This window comes from Balearica regulorum, chromosome 20 (genome assembly GCF_011004875.1).
Source record: "Balearica regulorum gibbericeps isolate bBalReg1 chromosome 20, bBalReg1.pri, whole genome shotgun sequence".
In the NCBI taxonomy this organism is placed as follows: domain Eukaryota; kingdom Metazoa; phylum Chordata; class Aves; order Gruiformes; family Gruidae; genus Balearica; species Balearica regulorum.
In genome coordinates, this window is record NC_046203.1 from 11,856,399 (window position 1) to 11,872,348 (window position 15,950).

Consider the following 15,950-nt stretch of genomic DNA (forward strand, 5'->3'; position numbering starts at 1 on the left):
GTAGCCTCCCAAGCCCAAAAGACAGTCCCAAGTGATGCCAACAGTGATGGGCAGGGAGTTCAGCGCTGTTACAGACTGGAAGGAGAGTCGTTTTCTTCCCAAGCTGTAAGCAGTAGGACATGGGAAAGGAAAAAAAGAACATGGGTCTAGCATGTTCAAAAAACATGACTGGTTTGACTGGTTTTGTTCCTGGAAAGAGCTCACTTTGAGTAGCGCTGGGTAAGTACTGCTGTAAAATGATGTTTGGGAATGTTTATTTGGATGTGCATGTGAATGTTTCATTCTTGTTTGTGGCTCATCCCTAAGTTTTACTGTTTTGTATGGTCAGGAAAAGGTTGTTTCAAGGTTGTGTGAGGAAGCGTCCATGGAAATGAAATGCTCTGTTCACACAAAATGATATTCCTCCCTTCTTTCTCCTACCTCCTCTTCCAGTAAGCGCTGCGCTCACGCTGCTGAAGAGCACAGATATAGGATCACAGTTACTTAACTGCAGATGGACAGCTAAGAAATGCAATATGCTTTGCAAGTGAGAGCTTGAAAGGTGAATTTATAGCCTGTTCACCATGTTGGAGTGGGGGAAAAAAGAGTTTGAATCAAATAACAAATCTAAGGAAATTTCTGTCCGCCTGTCCAATAAACAGAAAAGGCTAAATTCATTGCATAATTTCATCATTACAAATGATTCTCCCAGCTCTGTTTCTACGGTTTCATTTCAAATGACTGTTTGCAGATGTGTGTTTGCTGGAATTAGAGACACAAATTGAGAAGAGAGACTACTGTGGTCATGCGCTTTTCCTTAAAAAGGTCAAAAGTTCTATTTGTATCTATTTGGTTTCCTCTGGGTGGATATTTACCAAATCTCTGTGGGTTTCTTGAGAAATTTGTACATTGGGCATTTCTTGAGAAATTTTGAAAACTCAGTGCCTCAACATAACATATTGACTTCTTTTTTTGGTTGAAAAGCTTTTTTTTCCCGTATACTAGGAACTTACTGAAAAGTAATTCAAGGTTATTTCTGTCCATAGGAAATATTAGTCATTATTATAAAATTATAAGTCAGGCTATTTTGAGAGTGGCCCTTTCATGTTAGCAAAGTTATAAAGATATACTGAAAAATGCAAGTTCAGGGTAATATGCCAAGGAATCTGAAATAAGGCTGAAAAAAGAATTGAGCCTGGGATAGTGATTTCCTGCATTTGTCTCCATGAACCTTCCAAAAATTACTTTGCTGCAAACTGCATTCTTTTGTCCCCGGTTTATGGATAAGTATGTGGTGAGGCTGTTTTTCCTGATCTAATATGGTGATGTATACTTTTCTGTCTTGTTTTTCAGGGTCTTACGAGTGTGGAATATGTGGGAAGAAATACAAGTATTACAACTGTTTCCAGACCCACGTGCGAGCACATAGAGGTATCTCACTCCTGCTCAAATCGTGGGGAATCCTGGGGGAACATTCAGGTTCAGGGACTATTTTCAGGAAGGTCTTAAGGTTGCTCTGCTGCGTCTCTGCTCATCAGTAACGCTTCTTTTGGGTGGCCCGTTCATAGGATAAATTTTGGGGCTGTCTAAGCTTTGCGGCTCTCTACTCCAGCAATATTTCTTCTGAGGTCAGGAGCAGCTCTTGCGTTCAGTGCAGTATTTACTGCACAGGGCTCTCGGGGGGCATTGCGGTGTGTTGGAGAAGCTGCAAATCAAAAAGTTTCTCCTGGTAAACGATGCCACATGCCAGCAGTGTAGTTACAGCCGCAGGGGTAGGCATCTCCCTGGAGATCCATCTCCTGCGTGCTCCTGCCCAGCTGGGTGCTTTAGTCCATCCCTGTTAAGTCAGGATGGGAGGATATCAAGTCAGATATTGGCATTGCTGTACTGCTGTATTTTTATGTTAAAATCAAAATTGATACTTGAACTCACCCCCGTGCCCCGGCTGTCAGCTGAGGTCATTTTCCAAATATGTTTGGATGAAGTACCTCGTGCTTAGTCAGGAGTGACTTTATTTTAATTTTCTGTAAGACTGGCCCAATTCGACATTGCTTAATTGCAGGAATGGGAAAGTTTTGCATGGTGTTTTGTACAAGTAGTGTAGTTCGTATAATTTGGAGAAATATGTATCTGAAATAACAGAACAACAGGGACTTGAAACTAGCTCGTGAGCCTTTCAGTGGTTTTATTTTCTTTCACCTGAGTTGGGCAGTGAAGCCTGTGTGTCAGACTTGGAGGAGCATCTGCTTTAGCTCCTCAGCTGTAACTACCAGTATCAGCGCACGTGGACTTCAGTAAAACAATTGACTGAATGTCTAATGGAGCATAAGGAAAACTCCCAGTGAAAAGTTTGAAAATCCAGGAATACCGAAGGCTAATGCAATATTAAATTTTAAGTGTGTGAACTCTCAGAAGTGGGCTAATGCACAGCTGAAAAGAACATGCGCCCTGAACTTCTCAGAGTTTTTCACAATCTCATAATACATCCTTTAATTGCATGGTTGCATATTTCTCGTGTGCTGTTTAACATCACAGAGCTTCTTCTGTATCCTTAGATACATGCAGAATTGTTTTTCGATGCTGGTATTCCTTTCTAAATACCAACAAAATTGCTAAAAGTCCTTTAAATGTAACTACAAAGTAGCTTCACTCTGCAGTTTAAGAAAAAAATCCCATAAAATAATAGTGAGCAGCAGTTATTTGCTGACATGCAGAATGCTTTACTATTGCATCACAGCATTGCAATAATTTTGCAATAATAATTGCAGTATTTAGATTTGGGACAAGGATTGCTTTTATTTTACTTCTCTTCCCCAAGCACTATGGGATCTTTAATTCTGCTGGAATTTTAGGAGTTATATTAGTATGAGGTCACCTCCTAGTGTGCCATCCAATTGATTTGTATTTATACATCAATTTATATGTTGATCATGAAATCAAGCTTTATAGTAAATGGTCTGGATGCATCGACATACACGTGTACAATTGATATCCGTAGTTTTGTCCTGTACTCAGCAGAGACATGATTTTACCTTTTGCTTCCAAAACCTTTTTAATGTGTAGCTAGAGAAGATGGAAATTTTCAACATTTTGAATGTGGAAATTTATTAGTAATTTTCACATCAGTGGTGGAGAAGCACAATTTATATATGTGAAACTTAGAAAATGTTGGTTTATGTTGCTGTAAATTGATGCATGTAGTAGTAACATTTAAAGTGCACTTGAATTGCCTTAAGACAATAAAAATCAAAATGAGATATTTATTCATGTACACTCCTCAGCAAGAAATCAAACTGAAACTCGATGCAACTCTGTAAATGTGATTCTCCCAGGAACAGAACCTGAGCTGGCAGTTAAAGCAGTCGGGAAGAGTACTTGTCTGCAGAGGAATAACGTGCCATTAAATCTGCATGTAATCTACAGTTAGGAAGACAGAAGAAAGGATTGTAGGGAGGAAAGCCCTGTGTGATATTCTCCAGTGAGAATTGTACGCGGAACTGTACCAGTAGCAATGCTGGAAATAGCGTAAGAGTGCTGAACTGAGAGAAATTTTTGTGAAAGATGCCTTTATTGCCACACGTAAGGGGTCACATAAAGAAGTGGCTGGTGTTGCACCATCATAACAAACGTGAGATAACTCGGTGGTTACACGTACACTGAGAATGTGATTCTGCACTCTGCGTGTTCTCCCTGCGTATCCTCAGTCTGTGTCTTGGATAAAACCCCAAGGCACTGACACGGCAGCTCTCCTCGGGCTGCTTGTCTTCGAAGCAATGAATATTGAGCTCCCTTGGCCTATTATGTGCAATTATCAGCTGCCAGAAACTCAGACCCTGAATCTTTTAGTCATTTCTTTTTGGCTGGGCAAGGAAGGAGCCGTACTGCAGTGGCAGGACCTGGCAGTCTCTCTGATGCTTTTTCTGAGTGTCAGCCGCCGCATCCCCAAGGTCTGGGCCACCCATCAGCCACCTAACTTCTGCCTCTCCCCAAAGGTTTGATGGATCCTGGATCCAGCATCAGAGTAGCTAGAGCAAACTCAGACCCCTTTTTCTCCTTAGGTGCTTTCTTTCGGGGCTCTTTCGGCATTCGTGCAGAAATACCTGCTTTTCCCGATTTGCTGAAGGATACACCCCTTCCCTGTGAATAGCCCTCTGCTTTTTGCTTTCTTGTGTGGTTCCTGTGTCACTAGTGGTCCGTGGCCAAGCTGTGGGTTGGTCCTGCAGATGGACAGAGCTGGTGATGCAAAAAGTTCACCCCACAGGAGCGCAGACAGTAATTGTGTTGATCTGGTTTGGTGCAGAACAACTGAAAAAACCCAGCCAGCCAGCCAGCCCCACTGTCATCGTCCAGTGACAGAACTTCTGTCCCTGAAGTGGAAGGTTTGGAGGTCCCACGTTGTCCTTGCTTTGGACTGGGTTATTTGTAAGCTGGTTTTTGAACATCTCGGTGTCCAGTCTGGAGCTGTAGCAGGGGAGCCCGGGGCTTGCAGCTGGGGGCCAGCACAGGTCGGAGGTCTGTTGCCCTCTGCTCTTGCAGTTGGTCCTCACTTATCAGTTGCTTGTTTTGCCCTGTGCAAAACTTAAAATTGCTTCTCATCCTTCAGTTCCACATTAAGACTCTCGTGCTGGCGACATCACATTTTTCTTTGTAATGATCCTTTTTGGGAGAAATTTCCTAGATGTTTTTTATAACTGCTCCTGCCTCCTCTCTAGCTCTCCCTGGTAGCGAAGCTGTGTTGGAGGTGACCTGTGTTCTTTAGGCTGAGTTTTCTTCTTGACTGCCTTCAGGAATGGATGGTTTCTTACTGGAAAGTGGGACATTTTCTTATTTTCTTGAGCCTTCCCTGTGGTGCTCAGCATTGGCTGGGAAATTTCAGGGAGCGATTGATCTCCTGGCAGTTCGCAAGTGCAAAGGGTTGAGGCAGCTCTTGTCCAAGATGTGCTGCCTCACAGGGGCAAGCTCCCTTTCTGCTTTGCTCTGAAAGCGGAGGCGCAGGCACGAAAAACCGCGCGTAAAGGGTTCTGCAAAGAATCAGAAACGTAGGTAAGAAATTTCCTCACTACGTTTTATCAAGGAAGAAATGAAAAGGTTGCGTTCCTTCCCCTTCGCCTCCCCGAAACGCACAAATAAAATAGAAAAGAAACCCAACAAAAAAAGTTATGTTGTGGAGCTGAAAGGCTCCTTTGTGAGCTGTTGTGCAGCCCTGCAGGATCGCGGCTCCTTCCTCCTGCAGAGCTGCTGGAGTTCAGCGGGAGCAGAAAGGCTCCGCATTCCTGGTGGCGATGGAAGGCTCCGTCCCAGCGATACGCGCTGACAAACGTTCCCGCTTCGCCTACATGCAACCCAGGCCTTAAAAATGTGTTGCTTGCAGTGCTTTTTGTTCAGCTGTGTGGGGTTTTTCAAGTCATTAGAAGGTTTGGATTCCCTTCAGGAGTTAGTCAGCTAGAAAGTTTTGTTTTGTACGGTTGGGCCATATTTAAGCAACATGAGCAGCAAAACATCTGCATGTTTTGAGTCAGGAAAATTATTTCACTTCTAGATAACAAAAAAAAAAAAAAAAGGCTGAAATTACTTGATTATGCTTTGAAAAAGTAAGTTTAAAAACCTCTGGGCTGAGGCCAAGCAAGGGAGATTTTTACCCAAAAGAGAATTCAGAAAGCAAATGAAAGAAAATAGCAAGGCTCAAGTTTAACCCTCGCAGGATATATTGCCTCTGTGCTAATAATTGGTGGAAGTTCCCTGTTTCCAGATAAGCTTTTCTGGGCTGAATGATGGTTTTGCTCAAGTTGTTTTGCTTTATTATTTATTTACATTATTTAGTTTTGCTGCATTGCCTTCCTCTGAACCGCTCAGCTCTCCACTACCTTCCCGCATGGGTGTGCCAGCCGAGGGGCTGCTCTGCCGTCATCAGAATCGGTGCGGAACTCGCTAGAGTGGGATTGTTGTCTTCCAGCAAAGTTTCTAGTTTAACCAATTGTTAAAAAACCCCCCACACTTCTCAAAGCTTTTTAAAGTTTTGGATTAATATTTTCCAAGAATGGGTTCTGCTCAATTCCAAAAATATGAAAAGGAAGATGACTCGTTCAAACTGTGACTATGGAAAAATGCGTTTTTCCAAAGTGCACATTTTTGGAGTCTGAGTTGGAGCAGTTCTGTGACTGAAACGATTCTGAGGTGAGAAGTTGAAAATTAATGGTGAAATAACCATTCCTGAGGAGAGATGATGTTTCTGAGCTAAAGAAAATTGAGTTTCATTTGTATGATTCTCTGCTGCTGAAAAATCACAAAAATTTTGGGGAGGTCTTTTGCCCTCTGTGCTGCATCCCAAACATCCACTTTTTACTGCCTACATTTCCCAGTCTGCAGCAGATTTTTATAGGAGATGCAGAAAGTTACTTGAGACCCAGGAGTTAATTTGCTTATTTTCCAGCTTTCCTGCCGACCTCCCGACTCTCACTTACTTTTGCAACTTTCTCAGAAATTGGTCTTTTGTTTTAAAGCTGCAATTACTTGGTCTCAGCCCAAAGGTGATTTAGAGTGGGCTGTTAGGGGATTTTTAGAGTTGTTTTTTTTAATTCACGAAGACTTCAGTCTGTCTTATGACTAAGAGTAACAACATTTCTTAGCACAGTTCAGAAATGGCTGCTCCTTAAACCTTTGTGCGTTGCTTGATTCTTGTTAAGTTTGACTAAAGTACTTTTTAAAGCTATTTAAATGACAGAAATGGCCTGGTGCATGCATAGTACATATCTTTCATGGTTTATTTATGCCGCTGTCTGTGAACACCAGGACAGCATTTTGCAGAATTCCATTGTGCCACAGCGAGCTTTTTCCTTGAGTGATAGGTGGTAATTCAAACAAGTAGCAGCTGTGGAAAAATACAGGGGTTTGACTGTCGAGGTTTTGCATATGATACCAAGGGTTTCTGATCTGGCCCCTCAGTTTATGAAGTTGTGCCAAATTAATATCGTTGCCTGGAAAAGTGATCTAATCAGGCAAGTTAATCAAGTAGAAATGTACAAAATCACAAATCCACAATCATTTGTTTTTATTATTTTTAAGAAATAAGGAAATTAAATACAAACAGTGTTCATTACTTAAGGTTGCAAATTTTAAATTCAAAAGTGCTGTGACATTCTGCAGCTGTGGTTTTCAGAGCAATGCGAGCATGATTCCAAGAGACATACGGAATATTTTGAAACGTAGTTATGTTATTAGATAATGTGACATACAGTATATGCAATTTAGGATGAATATGAAACACTTCAAAATGACTTGGAAATCCTAATAATTTATGATCCTTTGACTTGTAACATTGGGTTTTGTTTTCCAGCTTGCAGCTTTGCCCATCGCCTTCATTGGGGGCTCAAATGTGTGCTTCTTGCGGGTCCACGCGTTGTAGCAGAGGGAGCTTTTTCTCCCATCTTTTCACGTGTGCCTCCGTAAGACCAGGATAGAATCGCCCCGGGGGGATTCTCATGGCCCATCTCTTGCAGAGGCTTTGCCGTTGCCGTCTGTGAAGGGGAGGCCGGGCAGCGGAGCAGGCTGTGCCATCTCCCATGGGAGGCTGAGGCTCGGTGCGCTGTTTGCTGTTTGCTTTCCTGGGTTGACAGCACTGGCCAAGGAATTCAGCACATGGGTGATTTTAGCAAACCTTCAGTAGAAATGATGAAAGTCATTGCCATCAGCTCCGTTAATGATAGCGGGACTGTTGGGATGCATCAGTCCAGTCTGTGCAGCCCTCAGCCAGGGCCCCTTGGAGGCGAGAGGAGGGCTGGTGGGTGGCAGGGGCTCTCCTTGGGCAGAGCTGCGGGGGGAGAGCGGGGAGGCGGCTGCTCCGAGCCAGGCTGCAGGCAGTCCCTCGCACCCCGTGCCTCCCAGAGCCCTCTTGGGGCTCCCTGCGCAGGGCTGTGGTAGGGGTGTCCCTTCTAGCCGTCCCAATTTGAAACCAGGTCCCTGCCACAACTTGGAAGAGGAGAGCCCCAGTTTTGGAGGCTCTTCCCAAGGACTGCATGTAGCTGCATTTAACTGACAGCCCTTGAGGCAGCCGGTTCTGCCCCGCAGCCTGTCCCCAGTTACGGCTGCTGGCCTTTCTCAGCCTGTCTGTCGGCAGCCACCGTCCCACCAAGGGAGCCTGTGCCTTTCACAGAGACAGCCATGCCAGGGAGGGACTCTGGGCCAGGCGTTGCAGGCTGTGATGGTGGGGCACTGAGGTGAAGAGCCACAGCCAGAGGAGAGCGAGCGAGCGAGGCACTGGGGTCGGCCGAGGCACAGCCCCGTGCTGTCGGACGTGGGGCAGAGTCGGCCGTCAGATCTAAGTGCAGCTCTTTCTCTTTGCAGACACTGAAGCTGCCTCAGGTGAAGGAGCCTCACAAGGCAGTAAGTACTCATGGCGCTGTGGGTGCGTAAGGGGGGACCGGGGCCTGGCGTGTGCGAGCACTGTGGGTGCGTTGCGGTGCACAGGGCCCATTTGCGGGCGCTCTCCCCTCGGGGGTCCGGCCAGGCTTGCTGACCGCAGCTCCCCGGCATGCCTCGTCCCCCTCGGGGCTTGGTGTGGCCGAAGCGCCGGGGCGGTGCGGGGAGCCGGGCGGCGGGCGGTTCAGGAACCAGGGCAGGAGGCTGAGGGGCCGGCAGGGCCTTTTCCCGCAAGCCGGGGCTGCGGCGCGGCGGCGCGGCCGGCAGAGGGCGGCCGGCGCCGCGGAGATGGCGGCGGTGGTGGGCGGGAGCGGCCGGGACAGAGGCGGCGGAGCGGCCGCCTCTCGGCGCGGCCTCCGCGGCTGCTTGTCGTTATCCTCCCGTTGTGAGGGGAGCGGTGCCCGCGACTGGGCGGGCTCGGCCCTGGGGCCTCGGGGAGCTGGGCAGTGTGAGAAGATGACGGGCGGCCATGAGCAGCCCTGCTGCCTCAGCCCCCACAGAGGAGAGACTGGGTGCTGCCAGCCTCTTTAGCGTGATCAAGTCTTGTAGGATTTTTAAACCTTAAACTTAGAATTTGGGGGGGTGGAGGGGGTGTGCCTGCCCCAAAGAAGGACATTATAAACCGGAGTGTGTTCAGCACAGGTCCTTTACCTCCCCAGGTGAGGAGGAGCAGAGGCAGCAGGGCCTGTGCACCCGGGGTGGCAATGGGGGGACTATTGGCAGCCTGACGGCCCCTGTGAGGCGTGAGGGGGAAGATGGAGCACTGTGAACTGCAGTTCACAGTGGCGGGAAAATGAGTGGTAATGGGCATAAAGTGGTAAAAAGAGGGCTTCAGGCTGTGTTGAAGAAAAAGCTTTTCCCCATGCTGTGGAGCAGGTTGTCCAGAGAGGTTATGTCTTCTGCATCCTTGGAGGTTTGCAAGACCAGCCTGGATCAAGTCCCAGTTAATTGAGTCTGAGCTCAGAACAGATCCTGCTTTGAGCAGAAGGTCAGACCAGAGACCTCCTGAGGTCTCTGCCGACCTGGATTTTGCTATGATCATGTTAGGTGAGAGCCACAGGTTCCATTGGAAAGGTAAGTTACCATCGTTGTTAGTTACAGGAAGCAGCTTGGAAGCACCAAACTTACCCTGGGTGGATGTGAAAATGTTAGATAAATAGTAAAGAAAAATAATAATTAAAAAGTACAACCATGCCAGCTTTTTTGAACTGCGGTTTCTTCAGGCCCATTCTGTGGTAGATGAAGAGTTGGGGTTAGCATGGCGGAGTCTTGGCTTTCTGTCTGCAGAAAGAACCAGGACTGACTTCACTGCAGGCAGGGGGTGAAGATCCTCAGCCCTGAGCTGAAATGTCTCAGTAGCAACCAGCCATCACACAGTGTGTACCCACTGCTTGTGCCTGCTGGAGGGGAGATGGACTCTGCAGCTGGGCCCTTTCTATTGACCCAGTGACATGTGGTGTCCAGCTCCATGCAGGGGATGGAGATACCTTCCCAGGTTCCTGTCACCTCCTCTGTTTCTTTTTCAGTAAATGCTCTGCTGCCCATTGGTGTTTTACTTACCCTGAGTCTTTCCAGGCTCATCTCACAGCCCCCTTGCTCTGAATTTTGACACAGGGCCCTGTTGTGTCCTGGGCTAGGCTTTGTGCATGCTGGGCTTGTTATCTGGGTATTGGACATAATGTCCTTTTTGCCAGAGCTTGGGAACCACCTTGTGCAAACATTGTTTTTCTGTAAGTCAGCTTTTTGCCTTCTTTTGGCTCAGGAAGACAGGGCAGAGTGAGATATGGAGAGTAAGAGGGAAAAAACCATGAGGGTTCATGCCTCTGCTGTGTGGGCAAACCCCATGTTGTTCGAGCCATAGAAGGATTTCTGCGGCTGTAACTGCCTCTTCTGTGGTGGCCGGATCTTGGGGAGCGAGGAAGAAAGGAAAGTCACAGGCAGAAGTCATCCCTGGGAGAGTACAACGACAAGCGGCTGCTCTCTGCACCATGCTTCAGAGGAGCTTCCGTGGTAGCAGTGGAGATGGAGCAGGGAGCGATAAGAGAGGCAAGGGACTACTTCCATCTTCATGCAAGGCTGTATGAATCTGGCGCCCTCCCCAGTTCAGGAATTGCTGAACCCCCTTTTTACCTGCCACACTCACTGCTATCCCAAAATAGTCTCATCTAGCTGAAAGAGCTGGAGGCAAGACCAAGCCACCAGAGCAGGGAAACCAGTGCGTGGTGGGCAAGGAGATGGGGAGGGGAGGTCCACTGCAGCCATCCACCCCGGTGGAAGAGCAGGCTGGGTGTGTCACCTGTCTTCAGACTGAATGTGAAGCTGCTCGGCTGGTGCTGCTGTTCCTAAGTGCAGATGGTTGTAATTTCCTGACAAAGTCATCTTCCTCTTCCCCTCCTTGCTGCTGCAGTGAAATAGTTCAGCTGTCTTCTTTCCTTCCCGTGCCTTCCCCTCTGGGGCTGGATTAAATCCCTGGCCTTGCCTGGTTGCCTCTGCATGGCTCTTCTCCTTTTTCCACTCAATGGCTCTCTTGTTTCCTTGTCAGTCTGTTTGCTCCTCATATATTTTAAGAATTTTTTATTTATCTTTCCTTTCCTGCTATTTTTGTTTTGCCTGCTGCTCCACTGCTATTCCTCTGTGACCCAATTTGGCTGTTTACACCCTTTCCATTACAGACGTCTGTATTGTTCAAATCTTCCTCTGCTATTTCTATCTCATTGGGAACCTCTAGATTCATGGGCTCTGCAGGCATGGTTTGCTGCCTTCTTCCAAAATTTCTCAGTATTTAAGGGATACAACAAGATCTTGTTTTCTTTTCATGTGCTTTTCTCTGGGGCGTAGGTTGCATCCATCCCAAACTGGTGTGGATGAGGAGCTCCCTTGACCAGCAGTGGGTCCTTGGCATTAGTGCAAATACCTAGAACTGCAAGTTTTTAAAAGCTGTTTAAGTTTTCTCCATGTTGACTTTTTGGAAGCAGCTGTTACTCACAGCCATAGCAGACACCTGAAGAGTTTTGGTGAAGGCAATCTTGTGTGTCAAGTGGGGGAGACATCTGAGCTGCTGCCTCTGCAGAGCACAGCAAGGGTGCCTTGGGCTTGGCTCCAAGAGTAATGGCACTTTGGTGTCAGTTGGTTGTGTTGTGCTCCAAAGACTTATCCTGAGAGTGATGAGTTGTGTTGGTTCTTGGGAGGCAAAGTCTGTACCTTGCCATGCTGGGTTTGGGAGAGAGTTGTGCTTGGGCTGTTGGGAGGATGAGTTACTGTTGTGGTGGGTGAAGCTGCATTGTAATGTGCCCCGGCCTTCAGGTCTGAAGGACTGTGGTAAGGAGGGGCTGCTGTGGGAAGGGCTGGCCTGGACCTTTTTTTCCTGGGAAGAAGGGAGCCGTGGGGCAAGCTGGGATGCAGCTGAGGCCAGTCATTTGTTTGCTGCTTGCTTAAAGAGGAGACAGTGGTGTTTAGACTTTCCAGCTGGGAAGGCGCTTTCAAGACTCCCTCGAGGAAAAACTATTGCACTTAGTTGGTTATTTTCGGCCTTTGGGGTTTTTAGTCTATAGATTTTGTCTCTGGAACTCCCCCTTTTTTATTTTTTGGACCCATTCTTGAAAGGACACAGATCTGTGGTGTTGAGGAGAGGATGTGCTCCTGGGAACATAGTTGCATGGCTTTGGGAGCTACTTTTCTAGCCTTGGCTCAGAGTCCAAGACCAGAATTCCCACATGTAGAGAGAAGAAGACAATGCAACCCACAGTGCTAATGTGTTAAAAGGCTTGTCTGACTGCTACCAACTTTGACTGGCAGGGAGGAGGAAGGGAAGAGAGAGGTTTTGAAAAAAACTTCCTATTTGATATTTTTTCTGAGGCAGAGGTGGCCAGTCTGACATCTAGGTCACTGACTATTCCTGTAGAAGAGTCTGGCAGTCTTTTCTGAGATGCTTATACACCTCTGTGGTTTGCTCTAGACTTTTGGAAGTCCTCGGGAAGAAGGTGTTTTGGGCTAGATCTGCGTCATCATTCCCTGTGGAAATTCCAGTCATGTTTAGGGGAGTTACAACCTTTGTAAAAACAGTCTCCCTCCTGCTGCTGACATACCATAGGAAATTCTTGGCAGCCTGACAGATAACTAAGTAAAACCAGTGACAAGCAGGGGTCCGCAAGCCCTGCACCAGCAGGAACCCCAGAGACACGGCTGTGGGAAGCATCACCTCTGATGTGAACAGGTCTTTGCACTATGCTGGGTCATGAAGCAGGTTGTGTTTATTGGGTTGCATTCAGTGCACAGGTCACAGTTTGAGGACAGTAGTTTTAAAAGCTAGGCTGGCACCAGTGTTGGAGCAGCAGTCCTACCCATGGCAGTGCCTATACCTGGGAGCTGCATTTAGGTTAGGAAGAAATCCCAGGATGGTCTCCATGCTGACTGTTTGTTTCTGGGCTCATCCCCAGGAGGCAGAGGGGAGTATGAGCTTCCACCAGCACAGCCCTGGTGTCCGGAGCATGGTAGCCTTCACTGTTTCCAGATCTGCAACTCTGCTGCAGATTATGGATTGTAATATTCAGGCTATTGGATTTTGGTATTATTCTTTTCTGTAGGAGTGAGGAACTTGTGTACAAGAACATCTCCAAAATAACCATAACTGGATTGCAGAGCTCGAAGTTAGAGTTTTATGTGAGTTCAACTGTGAGTTTTATGGTTGCTCATGAAACCTTAATTCATCTGCGAGTGCATAAGCACCTAAGCTTTTGTCTGGATGCTCACTACTGCTTTTTCTAATAGTGTCTCTGCCTCTTTGGACCAGCCTAGGACAGAATTAATGTTGTTCTGGCAACTGTTAATATGATACTTGTCTAATTTCAACTTACCAATGGCCTTCTAGTACCTGTTTTCAAAATACCAAATGTTAACAAATACAGCAAACAGTGCCACTAGTCCCTAGTACTTCTGAGCCTTTTGCCTGGAAGAGCCTGGGACTTTACAGAGGAGTTTGGTATTCTGCAGGCAGGTGGGGAAGCAGCAGGACTGAGAGAAAATGACTTGCCAGAGGCAACCAACGGGCAAGTGGCAAAGGAAGAAAGCAAAGTCTCTGGGCTTACAGCCCAGTCCGTGTCTGCTGGGCACAGCCTTACGCTGTTGGATTGCATGAAAGAAAGTAGAAAACAAATGCACAGAGAAGTGGGAGGGAAAGAATTACTAAAATCTGAAAGTTTCTTAAAGTAGAGCTGGTGTATTAACCTCATGTATGCCTGGTTAGCTATTTGGGTCTTAGTAAGTGTTCCTCTTCTCAAGGGAGAAGTCCTGAGCCTAATGGAGCAGTGCTGATTAATATTGTGGGGAAGAGTCTTACCATTCCTGGAATTTTTGAATAAAATGCTGTTAAAAGTGAGAAGAAACATGAAGTGATTTTGGGAGCCTTGACTTCATCTCTAGTGTGTCAGTCAGGTTGGCAGGGTTCAGAGGAGCTCACTGATAGTGTGGTTTGCTCTGTTCTTTTGCCTTGGTAACAACTTTTTTTGAGGACTATGACAAGCAAGTTGTACTTTAAAAGCAGGTTGTGCTCACAGGCAGTATTAGCCATGAGTGTGATGTTTGCTCTGTTAGACTGTTATCATACCACCAGCCAGTCATTCTGTGATGTGCAGGAAGACAACATGAAAAAACAGTTCCTCTAAAACAACGTGGTTCAAATGTTCTGCTTGCTTTCATTCCTAGCAGTGTTGCAGGTTGTTACTATGGCAATTCAGTGACACTTGCTGGAGGTTGGAAGACCACTCATGGTTGTTTTCTGGTAGATCCTGTTCTTTCCGTCTCCATCTCCTGCTTTTGTGTACATGCAGTTCCGTTCAAGAGGCAAAGCTGGATGTTGTGCTGTTTCTCAAAAGCAGATCCTGTGCTCATGCTGCCAGCAGGTTACTCCTACACAGCTCTTACGTGGATTTCACCGTGTGGGAGGTTCCTGAGAGCCCAGCATACGAATCCTGTCTGTAAGCCCAGACCATCCTTTGCCTGGCAGTGCCTGACAGCCTCCTTCACTTGTGCCTTATATTGTAGCATAAATGGGAGGAACTTTCATAGTACAGTTATGCTTGCTGTGGCCAGCCCCACTGGTTGAAAACTCCGGGGCCAGATCCCACAAAATCCCAAGACTGTTCCCCAGTAACACAACCTGTTTTTTCTTTGTGTCTCTTGGCCTTTCTGTTGTGTTGGAAACCCTTTTTCCTGTTTGCAAATAATTTTTGAAAATCAGTATTACCATCTCACAGGTAGATGGTATTTACCAGGTATTTCAGACCGCCCTGTTGTGTTATCAGTGGTCTTTCGATGTTGTGTGGTAATGTTATGTCTCCTCCACGCACTCTGGTGAGTGGCTCTTCCCAGGCCACAGTGGTGTGAAGTTTTTCCAGAGGGGTGGGAAGTTCTGGCACTAAAAAGAGAGTGTCCAGCCTGAATCTCTTGTGGAAGGATGCAGGAGTCTCTCCATGTTGCCCTTTGAAGGGGACAGAGAAGTGACTGTATTTACTGGAAAAAAAAGAATTTACCAGAGCCCTTAATGGTCTTGTGACTGAACATTGGGGAGAAAGGTATATGGGAACTGGCATAACCAACGACGAGCAGCAGCCCCGCGGTGCCCAAGGCAAGGCTGAGGACAGCAGCAGTGCAGATGGGAGCCGTGGTCAGCAGTGTTGTACCCCCACCCTGGAGCCCCCTGACCTCCCCTCAGGCAGGAGCACCCTGTGGGGCAGGAGTCGGTGGCAGCTTGCAGAGCACGGGAGCAGCCACAGAGCTGAGGTGAGGGACAGTAACTGCCATGCCCTGCACAACAACAGCAGAAGGCAGGTCTGGAGCATCCCTCTTGTCTACCACAGAGGTGGTTTTCAACTGTGCTTTACTGAGGGAGGAAAAAAACGCTCCTCTGTGGTCAGGTAAACATGGCGTGTGCTGGGGTGAGTAATGGGTCTTACTGGAGGAGCTGCCTGAGTTAGGGACCCTCTGAGAATTGTTGGAAGGACCCTGCAAGCGAAAAGCTCATAGCCTGCTGCAGGGCGCTGGCCTGAGTTAACCGGAAATCATCAGTCTGTATGTGAGGGCAGTGAGTGTCTGTTCGTTAGGAGTAGCTGCTGATTGCTCCTGAAACTAGAGTTCATGATTCTGAGCTAGCCTTTGAATGCATGTTTTCTTCTAGTCATCTCAAGAGGACTCCTTCACCTTGCACAAAGGCAGGCTAAAAATGACTCGATGAAACTGGGGATTGTCACTGACAAAAATCTGGGCTGGCATTGATAGCTGTGAGCTTGCGAGAATTTTAAAAGTAGATTTGGGCTTCGAAAGGTTTCATTGCTTTGTAGATAGAACATCTTCAGGGTTGTTTTTCTAATGTGTTCTTTAGGAATTTACTGTGCAGACTTTTCCTCGACCTCTCAGATGTGAGGCCTTCCCCAGTGCTTTCCCTGCTAGCCCCAGGTGGGACTTGCTGCCTCTTTGCTGCAGTTAAACTGAAGTCTTGTCTTTCCCTCTACGGCCAGACTTTATCACCCTTCCCAGTTTATAGCAACTTTTTAATGTATTAT

General features: G+C 47.0%; 1 protein-coding gene across 29 annotated transcripts in view; it reads left to right on the plus strand.

Annotated features, from left to right (window-relative positions):
• The window catches only part of ZNF618 (zinc finger protein 618), a 166,169-nt gene that overhangs the window by 90,981 nt on the left and 59,238 nt on the right, over positions 1-15,950 (plus strand). For 26 of the 29 annotated variants that reach the window (XM_075772487.1, XM_075772502.1, XM_075772504.1 and 23 more), the window contains 2 exons: positions 1,333-1,410; positions 8,320-8,358. In XM_075772487.1, the coding sequence (XP_075628602.1) occupies positions 1,333-1,410; positions 8,320-8,358 (117 nt within the window). The remainder of the gene's footprint in view (positions 1-1,332; positions 1,411-8,319; positions 8,359-15,950) is intronic. The other 3 variants (XM_075772481.1, XM_075772485.1, XM_075772495.1) reach the window with 1 other exon arrangement.